Source organism: Leptinotarsa decemlineata, unplaced genomic scaffold (assembly GCF_025532065.1).
Source record: "Leptinotarsa decemlineata unplaced genomic scaffold, Ldec_3_MD MMD2_tig00026374_RagTag_RagTag, whole genome shotgun sequence".
In the NCBI taxonomy this organism is placed as follows: domain Eukaryota; kingdom Metazoa; phylum Arthropoda; class Insecta; order Coleoptera; family Chrysomelidae; genus Leptinotarsa; species Leptinotarsa decemlineata.
In genome coordinates this window covers 625,086-645,277 of record NW_027412710.1, presented here as the reverse complement: position 1 = coordinate 645,277, position 20,192 = coordinate 625,086, and the positions used below count along the sequence as shown (strand labels likewise).

At 33.9% G+C, this 20,192-nt stretch overlaps 1 protein-coding gene across 1 annotated transcript in view; it reads right to left on the bottom strand.

The window, feature by feature from the left end:
• Window positions 1–9,741: 9,741 nt before the first annotated feature.
• The window catches only part of LOC111503342 (protein-associating with the carboxyl-terminal domain of ezrin), a 34,160-nt gene continuing 23,709 nt past the window's right edge, over window positions 9,742–20,192 (bottom strand). The window contains exon 5 of the mRNA XM_023157628.2: window positions 9,742–10,566. Coding sequence (XP_023013396.2) covers window positions 9,829–10,566 — 738 coding nt within the window. The 3' untranslated portion in view covers window positions 9,742–9,828. The remainder of the gene's footprint in view (window positions 10,567–20,192) is intronic.

Genomic DNA, 20,192 nt, shown 5'->3' with positions numbered 1-20,192 from the left:
TTAAAGCATGGAAATCATTTATTCAATAATAAAACAGAGAGCAGGACAAAAATTGTTCCCTGTAAATTCTTCATAACTCAGCTAAAACAATCTTTTAGAGGAGATATCAATAATTTGAGGAAGCTGAACTCATTATGCAAAGGTTTTATAATAAATCAACAGTAGGCTGTGATTTTGACGGTTAATCATAAATAAAATAATAGTTGTTAGTTACGTGCATTTAATAACGGCTTTGCAATTATCATTAGAAGAAAGAATTGAAATTGTGAGAATTTCTGGGGACAATTATCATAGTGAAAGAGAAGCAGCTAGGATATTTAATCACAGACATCCAAATCGACTTCCCATTGACAGAAGCACCGTCAGTAAAATTAACAAAACATTTAAAGAAACCGGTGCAGTCAGCAAACATATTTTAAAAAATAATCACCGAAGAAGAAATTTAAACGAAGGTGCTGTTTTAGATTATTTTAGAAACCACCCAAACAGAAGTTTACGAGTCGCCAGTTTGGATTTAAACTTACCGAGAGAAACTGTTCGACGATGTCTTAAACAAAACAAAATGAGAGCATTTAAACCTAAATTTCTTCACTCTTTAAAGGCAGGTGATGAAGTGAAACGTATGGAATTTTGTTTGTGGCCACAAGGCGAGTACCTGAATACAAGAAATTTTTTAAACTGCATAATGTTTAGTGATGAAGCTTCTTTCAGCACCAATGGGGTAGTTTCATCGCAAAATGCTCGGTATTGGGCTACGGAAAATCCGCACTGGATCATAAATTGTAAAAGTCAATATTCCGAAGAAGTTAACGTTTGGTGTGGTATAGTACAAAATAGAATAATAGGTCCATATTTTTTTGATGGAAACATAAACGGGCAAAATTTTTTGGAATTTCTAAATAACCAATTATCGGACGAAATAGATGAAATGCCTCTTGCGGAACAAGTAAATTTATATTTTCAGCTCGACGGCTGTTCCGTGCACAATTCGAGGATTGTTAAAGAGTGGCTAAATAACCAGTTTCGGCTTGTGCCGAAATTACAGTTCAACAAATAAGAAATAGTGTAAACAATATTCGGAAGAGATACGATAAATGTATTGAACTTAATGGAGGTTTGGTAGAAGCCACAAAAAATTGAATGTTTAGTTTTAAATCAATGCTTATTTTAGTATCAGTTTTTTCTTAATGGCAATTAATTCTTGAATAAATACTTTGAAACTTGTTTGTATACATTTTGTTTTCATCAGCTATAGAAGAAGGTAGAGTAAGTTCAGAATCTCATAAAATGTGATTTTCCAGGTGCGCTGTTACAAAAGTACTATTATTTATTATTGGGAAACTTCCAAAAAGCTTACAAGTATGACCATTAATACTTCAAGATTCTATCAAGATTTGGTAAAAGCGCAATTGGGAGATCCCATGACATGAGATTCTGAACTTGGTCTACTACTGCGTAACTTGAAAATAAACTTTTAATTTTCTGTTATTCAATTATTCAATTTTTATTTTAATTTTCACTTCTCGTAACCTACACTCAAATGAATGATTTTAAGGGAATATTATCCACAAATCCAGTGGCGTAGTCAGATTTTTATTACAAAACGCTTGCACCACAAATCTCTCACATTACCATATTTTCAGGAGTTATAACTGTAGAACGCATTGAGCTGTTGACTTCGGATTTTCACTGTACAAATTCACTGGTGTTCTACTTGGTGATGACAGTGTTGTCAGATCTCAAATATGTCTATAATCTGAATAAAAAGTACAAACAAATACTTTGTTTCCAAAATTGAAGTTGTTGTAACTTCGTTGTTAACAAATATTTTTTAATGAAAATTTGACAGTTTTGATTTATAACGACTACGAATCCAGTGGTGTAGTCAAATTTGAAAACAAAAATTGCCTAATAAACTTTTGCCGTTTTTGACAAACAAAAAAAACCATAGAGTGGCCTTGGAAATGAAACTAAAATTGTGAAAGTTAGTGTCAAGATACAGTTTTTCATGCTTAATATTTCAATAAAAAAAAATTGAGATTGATTGAAAAATGCACATTCTACAGGGGTGGTTCCATTTTAAATGGGTCACACTGTATATATATATATATATATATATATATATATATATATATATATATATATATATATATATATATATATATATATATATATATATATATATGATGTGTTGTTTTTCCGGGTGTTCATCCGTTGTGTACTATTCGATAGTCGACGTTTCGCCATCATCTCAGATGGCATTATCAAGACGAGTTACTGCTTCGCTTCGAGAGGTGTAACTCTATACAGTGTCACCGATAAAGTCCGCATCAAATGGGAAACTTTTTTATTTATCGTTTTATGAGAAATTTGATTTTGGCAGTAGATTTTGCTTAAGAAATGATGTCAAATGGCGTCTACAAAATAGGTCACGTGATTTCCTTAACCTGTCAAAATTGACGTTTAAAAAAAGAAACATCGAAAAATGACATTATTCTTCAAAATATCCAAAAATATCAAAGAATAAAAACATTTTCTTTTGTAATTTTATAATTTTGAAAAATAAAAGTTGTCAAACTTGATGCAAAGTTCATCTAGTTTCAACGGGGCTTTCCAAACTATACAGTACTTGAGTTTTTTAATGAGCAAATGGCCTCACAATATGAATTAGAACAAAACGGAACATTAGGAAACAATATCTTAGAGTGTTTATTGTTTTTTTTAACAAAAAATACAGTGGAATTTAATCTTAGTTAAAAGAAACTGAAAATAAATATGTACCTATACCTAATAGCAAAAAAACACGAAAAAAGACTCACGACATTAAATACACTACATTTCTGTATGTCTTCCATCGCGTTCTATGCAGATAATTGTCCTTCTTGATACATCTTTTATTGAGTTGCTGATAGTCACAGGGTTTATGTTTAAAATAGAGTTTCTAATAACAGTTTCTAGGTGATTCACGTCACGAAAAGGTCTTTGTTTATAAACGATTTGTTTTAAGTAACCCCACAAGAAAAAATCTAGTGAGGTTAAATCTGGCGACCTAGGCGGCCATATTTGCTCCATATTTCGCCCAATAACTTTGCCCCTAAACATTTCTAATAGTTTCTCTTTGACTTGTCTTGAACTATGAATAGGAGCCCCGTCACATTGATACCACAGACTGTGTCTTATTTCAACCGGCATATTGTCCACTATATCACTGATCTCAGTATTTAGAAATTGCAAATAATTCTGAGAAGATAAATTGTGTCTAAAAAAGAATGGTTCCATTACCTGATTATTTAAAACACCGCACCACACATTTGTTTTAAATGAATATTGGTCCCGACATTCCATCACAAAATGAGGATTTTCCTGAACCCACCACCTACAATTCTGGGAACTGACTACGCCGTTCGATGTGAAGGTAGCTTCGTCGGTCCATAGGATTTTGTAAGGAAATTTTCTGTTTAATTCTACTTCTCCTTGGTACCAGAAAGAGAAATCTAGTCGAACATCGAAATCTCTTTCCTTTAAGGTATTTATAAATTTGGGTTTGTAGGGTTTGAATTTATTTTTATGTAAAACTGCTCTTACGCTTTCTCTTTTAACGCCAGTTCTATCTACAATATTGGTAATACTTGATTTTCCCTGTTCGATAACATCCAGGCAGACAGCCAACTGAACCTCATCATTATTGCGTGATGGATTATGACGTTTTTTAAAAGTATTTTCAACTGAACCAGTCAGTTTAAATTTTTTTAAAATCCTACTTACAGTGGATTGCTATACATGTCTACCAGGATGTCTTGCGTTAAAAATATCAGCCACTTGTCGATGCAATGTGTTTTCACCACAAATTAGCACAATTTCAATTTTTTCTTGTAAAGATAACATATTATTTTAATTTTCATACATTACATTGAACTAACGGGCATTAATTTATTCAGTGACAGTGACGTTTTCTAAAACACATTATGTAGTTTCATATTTTTTCACAGCCTACCCAGTTTTTTTAAATTAGTGTTGTTAGCGGAGTAGGTAAATGTAAATACTATGAGTTTTTTTTCTTTTATTGAACGGGCTTCAAGAATCACGAAATGATGTTTCTTAATGTTCCGTTTTGTTCTAATTCATATTGTGAGGCCATTTGCTCATTAAAAAACTCAAGTACTGTATAGTTTTGAAAGCCCCGTTGAAACTAGATGAACTTTGCATCAAGTTTGACAACTTTTATTTTTCAAAATTTGTTTTTAACATCAAAGAGGCTCTTAACCCATCAAAGCCTGGCGCTACCGTATGGTAACGGAGAATTCAGATATTTCCGAAATCATTTATTTTTCAAGTTTCGCCCCTTAAAGTCAGATGGCAGTGTAGGTGTCTTCTCAACATATGATCAAATATATTGAACAGGTTAGTTTCACAATTGTGTTTGCGTTGTTTGTGTATACGGGCGTTTTTTGTGATAGAAAAGTTTCTTTTGCCATAATGGACGACATAAAATTTGAGTAAGTACGTTTTTTTACTTGATATTCATATAATGTCATAACTAAGTCTATATTTTTTTATATATTGATTAGAAAACACAAGTGTATACTTTTTAATATCTTGTAGTAAATTTTTGTCGCTAGTGGGATGTTTTGTATGGTGTTACCGTACGGTAATATAATGTCAACTTTTGACATTATATTGACAACTTATTGAAAATTTTGTTTCAGGCATGGATTCACGTTGCAAGAAGCCTTATTGAAAATCTGTCCACATTTTTCTATTGGCACTTGATGTGTGCTATCAGAATATGTTTATGAATCTTTTATACAGGGTGTCATCTGACTTGAACCACCCTCATCTTTGAATTTTTAAATACGGACCTGTATTTTTTGTTGTAATTTTTGTATCGTCGAAGTTCACTTCATACTGAGAAATTTCACCCCTATGTACGGTAAAGTTTTTCGAGAGGTTTTTTTTTCATTTTTTTCCAATGCGCTGAGCGTTTTCTACAATGAACTTCGAATAAGGAAACCTTTTGTGATTATCTGAAATAATATATCTACATCAAAAATATATTTTATGTGTTTTTATGAGCAGAAAAAGAAATGATAGCAATAATATCATCCGAAACTAACACTATAATTGTAATGAAAATTGAATTGAAGTAATTTATATACACAAAAAAACTAATGGCGCAATAAATGTTCGAATTGGAGTCCATCCATTTCGAGACATTTTTGAACTCGGTTTTTCATATTATTTATTGCCCTTAATAGACTTATTTCCTGCATTGTTGCGAAATCATTCAAAATCCTCAATCTGGAGTCTTCCACGTTTTCTATCTCTCTGCCAGCGTAAATCCTATTTTTCAATATCCCCCATAGAAAATAGTCCAAAATCGTAAGATCTGGTTCTCTTGCAGGCCATTATACTGGCCCAGTATTTGTCTCGAAATGGAAGGATTCCAATTTGAACATTTATTGCGCCGTTTGTTTGAAGGTGATTGACAATGTTTCATGATGAATTTCACTAGTTCGGACTTCCATTGTCTACTATATAAAATGATTTGAAATCCCTGAAACAACTAAAAAAGAAGAATTGAAAATAAATAGCTGAAAATAACAATTATATTAACCAAAATAAACCTGAAATGAAATAATAGTGAAATAAAAAACAATTAAAAATATAACAATCGAATAAATAAAAAAATAAAGAATTTAAAAAAAGAAAATAAAAATAAAAAGTGGAGAGATTCCAAGTCACGTGTTCACGACGTTTCGATTGTTAGTATCTACAATCGTCTTCGGGTGATGACTGGACTGATTCTTCCGAGAGATGACTATTTATAGGTCGTTCGAGTACTTTCACTTATCCCCGCTTTCCATTTTCCGCTTCACTGGTTCCGTGGGAGATGACCGTTTTGGCGGGAGCTGGCCATTTTTCGCTTGATGATGGGTTTCCATATGTTGCGTATTTCTACGCTGGCTTGGCTGAATACGTTGTTGGACAACATGTATGCGGCTTCCTTGAATTTTCTCCCAAACCAATGTTCCTCTCTGTGCAAGATCTCAGCTTGGGACCACTCGATGTTGTGTTGATGGGTCCAAACATGGTCTGCTATTCCTGATTTGCTGGTTTCCCCTCGCTGTGTGTGTTTCTTGTGCTCGGCAATGCGAACATTCAATGGCCTCTTAGTTTCACTATTATAGGATTTTCCGCACTCACAGGGTATCCGGTAAATGCAATTCTTGGAATCGCAGTCCGCGTTTGGTGGCCTGGTTTTCGTGAGGCTGCTACGCATAGTGTTACCGGATCTGAAGCAGGTTCTGATGTTGTACTTGGAACCAATTCTTCTTATCCTCTCCGATAATCCTCTGATGTAGGGAAGTGCAAGCACTGGTTGTGACGGCTTCTCTTCCTTGCGAGGCTCCTGATGTCTTCTAGCTAAAGTCTTTTCTACCATCGCTTTGGAGTAGCCATTCCGTTGAAGATCATTTTTGATGATGTCTAGTTCCTTCTCGAGACCTTCCTTAGTATTACAAAGCCCAAAAGCACGGTGTAATAGAGTCTTGATGATTCCTCTTTTAGTCGATTGATGATGGTTGGATTCGTGGTTCAGATACTGTCCCGTATGAGTGGGTTTTCGGTATACAGATGTTTCCCACTTAGTGTCGGTCCTCTTCACCAAAACGTCTAGGAATGGCAATTCGTTGTGGATTTCCTTCTCCATTGTGAAATTGATGGAAGGTCTCAGGCTGTTGATGTGTTTCAGGAAGTCGTCTAGTTCGGTATTCCCATGGTTCCATATTATAAAGGTGTCAACATATCTCAACCAGACTTGAGGTTTCTTGTGGGCTTCTTCAATGGCCAGAGTTTCAAACCACTCCATATATATGTTGACTATGACTGGTGAAAGTGGCGATCCCATTGGCAGTCCCTCTCAATTGTTCTATTTTTAATTGTATTTTATTTCACTATTATTTCATTTCAGATTATTTTGGTTTATAATTTTTATTTTCAGCTATTCATTTTCAATTCTTCTTTTTTAGTTGTTTCAGGGATTTCAAATCATTTTATATAGTAGACAATGGAAGTCCGAACTAGTGAAATTCATTTATTGCGCCATTAATTTTTTTGTGTATATAAATTATTTCATTACAATTATAGTGTTCGTTTTGGATGTTATTATTTTTCTGCTCATAAAAACACATATAATATATTTTTTTTTGTAGATATGTTTCAGATAATCATAAAAGATTTTCTTATTCGAAGTTAATTGTAGAAAACGCTCAGAGCAATGGAAAAAATATGAATAGGTACCTAAAAATGAAAAAAAACTCTCTAAAAACTCTACTGTACATAAGGAGGCCTGAAAGTTGCTATTGTGTTTTTATTTGACTCAGTCAACCAATTTCCAGGGCCGTAATTTAAAAAGGAATAATTCACCCAATTATATCTAAACAATCGTAGACAAAGCGTCAAATTGGGAAATCAATTATCTGCAGCTAGAAATGTCATCTTGGGAGTACCTCAGGGCTCAGTTCTGGGACCACTTTTTTTCACACTTTATACTAGCCAATTTCATAAACATGTTGAACATTGTAAAATACACATGTATGCTGATGACATACAACTATACCTCCCTCTTGAAGTTGATGACTTGAACAACGCTGCTAGAAAGTTGAACAATGACTTAGAAACCATATCAAATGTTGCCGAACTGCATTCCCTTGTGCTCAATCCAAAAAATCAGTAGCACTAGTATTTGGAAGCAATGCTCATGTAGCATCAGTTAAAAATAACTTGAAACTGTATCTGAATAATGAAGTAATTAGATTTGAAAGTAATGTAAAAAATCTTGGTTTAATTTTAGATGAGTCTTTAAGATTTAGAGAACCTATCAATCGAAATATTCAGAAAGCCTATGGTGCACTACAATTACTATATCCTCACAAAATGTACCTCAATGTACCTATAAAGAAAATGTTATGCGAGTCTCTAGTTTTAGCACAATTCAATTATTGTTTTCCGGTCTATGGACCTTGTCTTGACTACGATACCTGGTCCAGAGTACAACGTGTTCAAAACTCTTGTATTCGTTATATATATGGAATTAGGAAGTATGAACATGTGTCCCACAAGCTTGCGGAACTGAACTGGTTTAACATGAAAGATAGGTTCAAATTTCATTCATTATGTTTATTTCATAAAATTATATTATACAGAAATCCGCCTTATTTATATCGTAAAATAACATTCAGGACAGACGTACACAACATAAATTTGAGAAACAAAAATGTAAACACATGTCCACAACACAAGACCGCAATTTTCCAGAGAAGTTTTTCGTATTCGATTTTTCATCTTTATAATTCTATTCCCGATTCGCTAAAACACCATAGTAATTTTTATAAATTCAAAAAAGAGCTTAAAAGTTTCCTGCAAGTTAACACATTCTGATACAGTTCCGTTTCGTATACCCCCTTTTTTTTCTATAATCTGTGTTTCACAAGTAGTCATTTTTCGTTATCTCTCATACAACTTTCTTTTTTTCCACTTGGTTATTGGTGGTGAATATTCAGGTGACCCAACAAATGACAAATGCCAAAAAATTGTGAAATAAAAATATAGGTTTTAGGATTAGTTAGGTTAGTTTTCAAGTTATAATATGTTTATTTAAAATAGCAAGGGTTGAGTGGTAGAGCACCCTCGGGTGAACTCCCCCTTGGGATTTTTGTGTAACAAGATGAATATCATGCATTTTATTTTTCATTGGAAATAAAGACATTATTATTATTATTATAATCAAATATTACCGAAACATTTGGAAATATAAAATAAAATTTGATTTCTCAGTACAAAGTGAACGTCTTCGATCCAAAAACCACAACCAAAAATACAGGTCCGTATTTAAAAATCCAAAGTCAGATGATTCCCTATATAAAAGATTCATGGACATATTTTGATAGCTCACATCAAATGCCAATAGCAAAATGTGGACAGATTTTCAATATGTCTGCGAATAAAGAAGATATAGGCAAAAAAATAATTCGAGATTTTTTTGTTTTTTCTGTATATCTCCAGAACCAAAAGAGCTATATTCGATTTTTTCACATCATTGAATAGGTCTTCAAAATACGCAACTTTGCCACAATTTAACCGATACTCTATATCTTACAGTTTACAAGATTCCCATGTACAGAAACGAATTTGAATAGTTTTGTATATATAAATCGAAAATGAAATAACTTGTAGACACAACACTCCAAAAAGGAGGGGCAAACAGCGGACACGTGTTTCTGACTATTGACCTCATCAGCGTGGTGCACCCAAGTACAAAGATGTGGAACACCTGGTTTTGGAGTGTTGTGTCCATGAATTCTTTCATTTTTGATTTATATCATACACACTCGATAAAATCTATATCTGTATTTATATCCTGGTCCCAGATGTCATGCAGGTAGCTAAAGCTGACTAGGTGGTCATGGTAGATGTTGCCTAGGAATGCTAGGTCTTCTAATTGATACTTCATATGAAAAATTGAAAGTGGTGTTATGGAAAGACACTGAATATATTGTAAAAATTGAACCCGCTTATATAATTTTTTTTATCAATTTATCCAATTATGATTATATTTTATTTATTTTTTGTTTCATGAAACAACTAATATTCGTCCTTCACTCTTTTCAAATGTTGGATTATTCAACTGAAAGTGAAATCACAAACGAATCGTAAATTGGTTCAAACATAAAAAATTCAAAGAACAGAGGAAAAATTATAATGTACATATAGAAACACTTACAACTATTATCAACAATAGAATATTATACATAATCACATAAGTGAAACTTAGTTCCATTCTTCCTCTTCCCAACCTTCCTCATTGCTATCTTCCATGCTCAAGGCAAGTTTACTACTGAATTTTTTTTCCAATGAGATATCATTGTCACCGGCATTGATGAGAAACTTATTTGACGCATCAATTACTGGTTCCATGTCCTGAAAGAAGTCAAAATCGTTGGTGTACACTGTATTCAACTGGTTCTTTATATCTAGATCTTGGATATCAGGAATTATTGTTTTTGGCTTAATAGATTCCTCTGATATATTTTCAGCATTTTTCGAAAGATTATCTACGACTTTCATGTCATCACTTGTGATTGCAGGTGGACGATTACTACTGGAGTTTGTTTCATTAATATCCCAGTCTTCCCAGTTATCTAGGTCTTCTTCTACAGAAACCTCTACTTCCTCCGTAGACGTTTCTCCCTCTTCACCATCTGGTCTTGGTCGCTCTGGGAGCTCGTTCAAATTTTCAATAGTTGATTGTGCGTCTACACTACTCAAGCTTATCTGATCTACTTCACTGGATAAGTTGCTAGGATTCGGGATAATACTCACTGAATCTTGACGTTTCAAGTCTCGAGATAGTCTCCGATTCGAATGAGTTGGCAGGCCATCATTGAATAGCTTACCTCGTTTACCTCCGATAACTGTGGGAGCACCAAGTATCGGTACCAAGTCAGCCAAAGTTCTCAGCGTCATGGCAACCAAATGATCGTTGGTGTCCTTGATTCCAACCAGAAGCTGGAACATAAAGTTACTTTGAAAAATTATAGTTCATTAATTAATCCCTTTTTTAATCATTATTGGGATCTCATGTTTCAAAAGAGTAATTATCATCAACCACTTGTGAGAAAATAAAGGTTGCAATGAATAACAAAAATATTTTTGAGCTATAACACAGCGAATTATCCTTTTTTGAATCTTCAAAACTCAAATAAGGATAATTCGCTGTATGTTAAAACTACCTCATAGATCAACATGTAGACCACACTTCAAGATGCTAGACATATCAACAGTTCCTTCAATCTATTTTCTGCAATTAGTCATGTTTGTCAAAAAACATTATAGTATCTTCATGAGAAACTGTGATCTTTACTCAAACCAAATGACTATAAATACCAGACACAAGAATGAAGTAAGCATACCGAGACATAATTCATCATTTTTTGAAAAAGGACCGCATTACAAAGCCATAAAAGCTTATCAATGTCTCCCAAGAGAAATTAGAAATACACAAAACCACAACAAATTCAGACTCTCAGTCATCGATTATCTAAAAACCAAAGTTTATTATAGTTTCGACAGTTGGTGATGGGTCTCTATGCGATTGCACCAGAACTGAGTACTGCGCAAAATTCTTTTAAAAATTCTTTTAATAGTCCTTCTTAAATTATCCAACATGTAATGTTGACCAATTATAAAAATTGTGTAATGGGAACTGTAGTTGTAATAAATATCACCTATTGCAAATCTTAACCCATTGACGTCAATGTAGATTTATAGGAAGGATATTACTATTACTATTATTATTGTTACTATATTATTATTCAACCGTCTTATTTATTATTGTACTGTACCTTATTATACTATTATTATCATATATAACAAATATTGTAAATATCAAAACCTATTGACGTTGCCCTGTCCATTGTAGATTTATATGGCAATAAAGGATATTATTATTATTATTATACTTGGTGACAACGAAATAATTCTACAAAGCACCATTGAGTTGTTTATGAGGTAAGAAATTTGAAATTCAGAATAAAGAAAGAAAGGAAGAAAGAAATTTTATTGACCTCAAATTACAATTCTGTTACATTCAAAAATATCTACAATAACAAAATTTGCTTAGGTACGTCATACTAAAAATATAAAAAATATACATAGAGTACATAAAAAAAAATCTCACAATACAATAATTATGACTCACAATATACATACACATATATACACACATACACACATATACACACACATATAGGTACATATATTAGGTCCACTGACAATTGAATACCTTATCAATCTTATTGCTTGGGTGACAAGTGAATTTTTTACTTTGAACTTCAATTCTTTGATATGAAAGTCTTTCCACTCACTAGGCAAAGTGTTATATATTTTCATGGGAAGAAACTCCGTTTGTTTTGCTGTGTTTTGATAATGCATCTTCGGTAGCCTGATGATATCTTTGTGTTTTGTATCATAATTGTGAATCCTGGAGCCACTATTATATTTATTTTTATATACAAACTGTACTGCTTCTAGAATATACATGGAAGGTAATGTAAGTATGACCCATTTTATAAAGATTGGTTTAGCATGGGTTCTGGAATAAACTTTTTCTAAATCTATCATTACCTTTTTTTGGATAATGAAAACTTCACTTGCATGTGAGGAAGCCCCCCATATCAGTATTCCATAGTTTATGTGGCAATGAGCCATGCCAAAATATGCACTTCTCAGCACTTCGTTCGAAACTAAACTCCTTAGTCCTCTCAATGCGTAGCGACACTTTGAGAACTTTTTACATAATGATGTCGTATGTCCACCTTGTTGTCAAGGTGGAATCCTAGTAGACACACCATAAAGGAGTAGTTCATCGATCCCGATATTTTCAATAATGAAACACCGAAAATGAACCCAAGTATAAAATTTTAAATAGAGCCCTGTATATTTTTTGGCCCATTTGTTATAACACCTATGACTATTTCTATTCAAAATTGCGGTGAAGGAGCCATTTCTTCCAAATCAAATATGGCGGCACTACGACGTCATCACGGAAAAAAAATTGTTACTTCAAAAAATTTATTTAGTCTACTTTAATTCATCATTTTGATCAAATATCATTCATTCCAAACGACGTGTCTATTGTATCGATTAGATGATAATTTTGCGGAGACAAAATGAAGTTCTCATTTTAATTTTTCTAATATTTCAATTCAAGAGGTCTTTTACTTAGTCAAATGAATTGTGGGTCATTTCAAGAATAAAATTTATTGAGTTCTCAAAATAATTCGGGTGAGTCAAATAATATAATTTAATCAAATCAAAAGTACGTCTGTTGAATGAAAACTTTCCAATTCAGTTTAGCAGTATGGTGTGCTGTTTTGACACTGATATATAATTGAATCAGCTAAATATTTATTTTCACTTCAACAATACATATCAATACATTTAACTAATTTTGGAAATAATTTCCCTCAACATACAATCTGTTCGCAACAAAACCGATGAACTTTATATCTTACTTGAACAGCAAGCTTTTCCACAATTAATCCTTCTGACAGAGCATTGGCTGAAGCCTGATGAACCTCTCCATATTCCGGGGTACCATCTTCTGTAGGACCAATTATACAGTGCTAGTCAAAAGTCCCCTCCCCCCCTCGTATCTTTGGAACGGGTATACTTATAATAATGAAATTTGGAGGGTGGAAATAAACGGATGTAGGCTTCTTAACTGGTCATAACAGGTGACGCAATAGTCATAAATGACGTCACAAGGCCACTGTGACCAAAAATTTTAAATGGGACCCTATGGCAAGTGACAGCTCGTTTGAAAGGTATTGAAAATACCTATTCAGTCATACCAATTTTGTTTGGGTTTCGGCTGATTTTGATTGATAAATTGAAGAAATACGAAAATTATTGTTTCGCATTTAATTAATAAAGATTTTAAAGTACGCCTCTGGTTCATTGTCAAAAAGGTTGACGTGTTTGAATTATCTACTTGTCAAAAGTGTTTATACCTTGAAAATTTACCTAAGCTATTGTTTAACGAGACGTTTAAGTGTTTACATAGACAAAATGGTACGTACTGTAGCCGACAAAGTAGCAGCTATCTTAATAATTGGTGAATGTAGAAACAATTTCCATGCAGCGAAACGACTGTTTAATGAGAGGTACCCCGATCGCCCTATATCGAGGGTTTATTTGAGGGAGCTTCTTCGGAAGTTTGAAGCATCAGGTAGTGTTCAAGATGCCAAACGATCTGGTCGACCAACAATTAGTGATGACAAAAAAATTGACATACTTGGAGAAATGGTAGTGAACCCTACTTCTTCCACAGCCCAAGTTGCGTCTATCTGTGAAGTCAGTCAAAGGACAGTACATAGGGTGTTGGCTAAAAACAAATTTCATCCATACAAATTAAAAATGGTGCACCAACTTTCAGATGATGACCCCGACCGAAGACTAGAATTCTGTGAAACTATGTCCGATAAAATGAACCAACAACCAGGCTACATACAGACAATTTGTTTTAGTGACGAAAGTACTTTCTTTCTCAATGGAAATGTTAACACTCAAAATGTGAGGTATTGGAGTGACACAAATCCTCACATCTTTCGTGAAAAACACACTCAATTTCCAGAAAAAGTAAATGGTATTTTGGGAAACCACATAGTTGGGCCTCTTTTTCTCAATGCTAACTTAACCGGTGAATTGTATCTGGAGATGTTACAAACTGATATTGAGGCGTTAATTCTTGAAATTCTAGAAGATAATCCAGATGAATTCGACAACTTGGAAATAACGTTTCAACAAGATGGTGCTCCTGCACACTATTACGGTGCAGTAAGACGTTACCTAGATGAAGAATATCGTGGTAGATGGATTGGACGACGAGGTTCGATCGAATGGCCAGCTCGGTCACCGGACCTTACACCATTAGATTTTTTTCTATGGGTGTACTTGAAATCTAAGGTTTACGCTACAGCACCTGACAGTATTGCCATTCTGAAACAACAAATTGTTGAAGAATGTAGGGCAATTTCCGCTGACACACTGGGACGAGTACGACAAGAGTTTAGCAATAGGATGCATTACTGCCAGGAAGTAGATGGAGCACATTTTGAACACTTATTATAAGAACTGGTTCTTAAATCTTTATTAATTAAATGCGAAACAATAATTTTCGTATTTCTTCAATTTATCAATCAAAATCAGCCGAAACCCAAACAAAATTGGTATGACTGAATAGGTATTTTCAATACCTTTCAAACGAGCTGTCACTTGCCATAGGGTCCCATTTAAAATTTTTGGTCACAGTGGCCTTGTGACGTCATTTATGACTATTGCGTCACCTGTTATGACCAGTTAAGAAGCCTACATCCGTTTATTTCCACCCTCCAAAGTTCATTATTAGAAGTATACCCGTTCAAAAGATACGAGGGGGGAGGGGACTTTTGACTAGCACTGTATACATGGTGGCACAGCCATATTTGCTCATAATTCATTACAGGAAATGTCGTTTGTTATAGCAGAGGAATATTGTGATATGCGAGAAGAAAAACAATTTGAAATATCTATAGTACTATAGAAAAAAATAAATTTAGTAATTGCTTGTATTTACAGGTCACCAGTGTCAGATATCCATATATTTCTAGATAAATTAGAACATCTCCTATCAAAATTTCAATTAAACGCTAACATTATTCTAGCTGGGGATTTTAATATCGACTACAAAGAGGAATCCACAATCTGTACTCAAAGACTAAAAAATATCTTTGACTCTTTTGGCCTAGTCAATTATAGCAAACAAACAAAAGTAGCAAAAAGACATCCAAAGATAGCAACTGGGCGGACACAGTTGTCTCTTTGGAAATAGAGGATGTCCCAAGCAAGACAGAAAATAAAGAATTTCAACTGCTGCAAGAAAAAATATTAGTGAAGTGCAGTGAAATTATTCACCTGAATGACGATCTTGAAGTTAACCATGACAGCAACTCCAGTGATACGATTGAAAATCAGTCTCTTACAAGAAACACATAAATAAAAAAATTGATGGGTCACCATTTCCTCCTAAATCGTATGGCACAGGGCAACCGAACAACCTACTCCCAGTTGCACCAAAAAGAAATTGGATTTGGATTGGTGGTCTTGATCAGTGCACCACCCTTGAAAATGTTAAAGGATATTTGAGGGAAGCGTTTCCAGATAAAAGCATTGACTGTTTTGACCTGAAATCTAAATACAAAAAGAAGTGCTTTAAAATTGGAAGTTTCGATTTATCTTTGGACGAACTTCTGGATCCTGATAACTGGCCCTCTAATTTATCTATACGTCCCTTTCACGATCAGTGATCAACAATATGCTACATATATCACATCCAAAATCTCTGCTGATGGTAACTCAGGGGTTTTATCCCATGGAAAACAAAGTAATAACTATTCATTAAAAATACTTCAATTGAATGCACAGTCAGTGACTAATAAAATTAACAAATTGGAAGTTCTCGCATCAGAAGAGATACCGGACATTGTTGAACACTGGTGTGATATTGAAAATATTGAGTTCATGTCTGTACCTGCTTATGAAATTGTATCAAAATTTTGTCGCTCAACTCATATACATATGCTGATGATATCTTTGTATGTGGTGACTTGAATGTCAATTACCTAGAAAATACTACTGAAAAGATCCAATTAGATGAACTACTACTCATTTTCAATTTACAAGTGACATCTTTGACTCCTACTAGAGTTTTTACCAACCAGTCAGGGAAAACTTCATCTACTAAAGTCGATTACATACTAACAAACGTTGAGAACATGTTTTGCAAATCTAATGTTTATGAAGGTAGTTTCAGTGATCACAAAGTATTCACAGTTTCTTATTATATGCCATTAGAAAAATCTAAAATTGTTGAACAATCTTATGTTATGTATAGAGATGTATCGGAGCATAACTTGAAACAACTCTCCTCGACATTGTCCAAAACCAGTTTTGATGTAATATATAACAAAACTGATATAGACGAGAGCTTTCTGGCCTTCATGAATATTATAAGTGATGCTATCGATAAATGTTGTCCGACCAAAAAACTCAAATCGTCCACTAGTAACAAACATAACTGGATAACTCCTGAAGTGAAACAGGCCAGTCTTGATTTGAAAAAGTATGCATTGCTTATGTAAAAATACAGGCAACGAAGATTCTCGTGCTGCATACAAAAAAGCGAAGAAAGACTATGAATCATTAATAAAAGCTTCAAAGTTGAATTTTTACGAAAATGTAAATAAGAATTCCAACAATAAAAATAGAACAGTTTGGAATCTAGTCAACAAAGAAACGAACAGAAAAAAAATTCAAAACTCTCAACTATAATAATAAAGTAATCACAGATAGAGATCATGTTGTGAACATATTTGGGGACTATTTCTCTTCAGTGGTAGAAAATAGCTTAGCAGACCATTTTGGCGGCATTAGATCATCCGTATGCACGATTCCTGGAATTGAATCGAATACTTTTTTCTTTATGCCCGTTAACGAATATGAAATTGACGCAGTAATTAACAGTCTAACAGTACAGGAATTCATAATAAATCAGTGAGAATTTTAAAAGAAATTAAGTTACACATTTCGAAACATTTAGCGTATTTGTTGAATCTATCAGTCGCAAGTGGCAAATTTCCTTCAATTCTAAAAACAGCCATGATCATACCAGTTCATAAGAAGAACGATACATCGGATATTACAAACTATCGCCCTGTGGCCTGCTAAGCATTTTCTCAAAAATATTTGAAAAGGTTGTGAATGAGAGAATATTAACATTTTTATCAAGGTTTAAGATCCTGTCCGATTCTCAACATGGTTTTTGCAAAAGCAAGTCCACTCAATCAGCTACTTGGAGATTCTTAGAAATCATATACGCTTCTTTAGATAGTGGTAAGCATGTTGCAGGAGTATTCATCGATCTGTCACGTGCGTTCGATTGTTTAAATTTTAAATTCATCGAGAGCAAATTATCTAATCTAGGATTTAGAGGGGACTTCCTAGAATGGATCATTGACGTTCTTACAGATCGTATGATGTTCGTCAAGATTAAAGATATGAAATCAGACTATCATGATAAATGTTCTGGAGTTCCTCAAGGCTCTGTGTTAGGTCCGCTGATCTTTCTGTTGTTGGTAAATGATCTGCCTACTTATTTCACCTGTAATGAATATGCCCTCACTCTTTTTGCAGATGACACGTCTTTAGCTTTATCAGCAGAGAGTCAGGAGGAATTAAAATCAAAAACAGAGGAATTAATATCACTGTTCTTAAATTGGTGTGAAATGAACAATCTGATTGTAAACTTGACCAACTGTAAGATTGTATTCAAGCACAATATTTTTTTCATGTTTGTGATTTACATACCTCCATGTACTAGCGAAGCTCATTTTCTGAAATTATTTGAAATTCTAGTCACTTGAATGTTTATACAATAACAAAATTCTCATTACAGGTGATTTCAATATACCAAACTATTCAAACGAAAATCTCATAAATGGGAATCACAACTTGGACAATTTCCATCAATTCAACAATTTTTATGATCTAAACCAGGGGTCTCCAAACTACGGCCCGCGGGCCAAATCCGGCCCGCTAGTGTCATCAATCCGGCCCGCGACAGCCAATGATTAACTATAGTCCGTTCAAAATTTGTTGATAGCTCACTGCAAGTTTGACCCTCATTAGAGAACTGAAATACAGAGAGGACAGCTAATATGATATAATAACAAAAACCAAACTAAAACTGGCAGTTTAAGATGTTTTCGACTAACCCACCTTGTATCTGAAGAAATACAATACAGCTATAAAACTTTTAATCCGATTATGTAGGTATTTTGAGTGGAAATGAGTGACCAGTGTCGTAGAGTATATGATTAAAACATTAGTTACTTTAAATAAATAAATATATTAATATTCTTAAACTGTAGGTACTGTAAACTGTATTTTTATTTCAAAAAAATTTCTTTATTTTATTCAAAAATAATAAGTTACTTGCAATTTGTAAAAGATACATTTATTTAATTATTACCTATTTTTAAATGATATAAACTACGATTACTTACAAAACTATTCAAATTCAAAATAAACAGGATCATCTTCGGAATCCGAGTCGTCTTGCAGGTTAATAATTAGCGGTTGTGTCTCTACAGTCGCATCAATTATATTGTCAAGATCCCACATTTTTTGTTCTTCTTCTATTGCATGTCTTACTGCATCTCGCCAATTTTGTTCTGTAATATGTTGTAAAGACTCATATAACAATTCTCGTACCGCTTGTATTTTATATGACGTATTTTTTCTAGCCACATAGCTTTTCATTTGTGCCCAAATGAGTTCAATTGGATTTAATTCGCAGTGGTAGAGTGGAAGTCTAAGGACTGTGATGTTTCGTCTTTGCGCCATTTTGTCGACTACGTATTTCTTGAACTTAGATTTGTGTTGCCGGGCAATTTTTAAAAGTTCTGCTTTAACCATTCCATCTTCGTAAGGCAGGGACTTATTCCGCAGCCAGTCAATGATATCCTGTGTCTTCCACGCAGTCGTTGGAAGTCTTTCAACTAGTCGTGAATGATAAGGTGCATTATCTAATACTATAATTGAGTTTGGTGGTATATGTTCAATCATCTGCTCAAAATACTCTTCGAAAACATCAGCTGTCATCTCCTCGTGATAGTCTTTTGTGCTTTTGGATTCAAATTCCAACAAACCATGCTTAGCAAATCCTTTTTCACTGCCAATGTGAGAAACTATTAATCTACTGCCTTTACCAGAGGGTGGGGAAATACCAGTAGACCAACCTTCCATAAAGGCTTGCCTGGAGCTTGATATATTTTTATCTGTCCAAATTTTTGTGAGAGTATGACCTGCGTTTACCCACGTTTCGTCCTGATAGTAAATTGGCCTTCCTTCAGCCCGAAATTTTCGTATAGATCTTAGATACTTTCTTCTCCAACATATTATCTCTTCCCGGTCAATCAAAAGTGATTTTCGGTCTGATTTCTCCCACCGGAAATTTAATTCTTTTAAAACTTGCCACAATTTGGTTCGTCCGACATGAGGCAAATCCGGGTCGTCTCTAACTTCTTGTAAAATTTTGTTTAAGTTGGGTATTTCTTTTTTGTAAAAAAATTCGTGAATTTTCCTTCAAATACCATTTTTGGCAAATTCATCAATTTCAATAGGTTTTCTCCCCCTCTTTAAGTATTCGTTTGTATTTGGGTTAGCTATACCTTTTTTTTTTCTTTCTGATAGGAACCTATATATTGTTGACTCCCCTACGCCCGTCATGTTGGCACAACTCTTGATTATGTTCTGAACAGTGTTTGTGGGATTCTGAGAAACCAGAGCATCGTGAACGTTCAAAACAATAGTCTTCTCTCTTGGTGAATAGACAGACTTACTGACTGTACGCAACAGTACCGGTGTAAAACTTGATGATGTTGATGATGATGACGAAGCCATCGCAAGCAATCAAACAAAACAAGCAGGAACGAAAGGTACGTATATGTTTGTAGGAATATGAAAAAAAGTTACTCACGCACTGCACAAAATTCGCAAAATAAATATTAGAGACGTTAATTACTGCCGTAGAC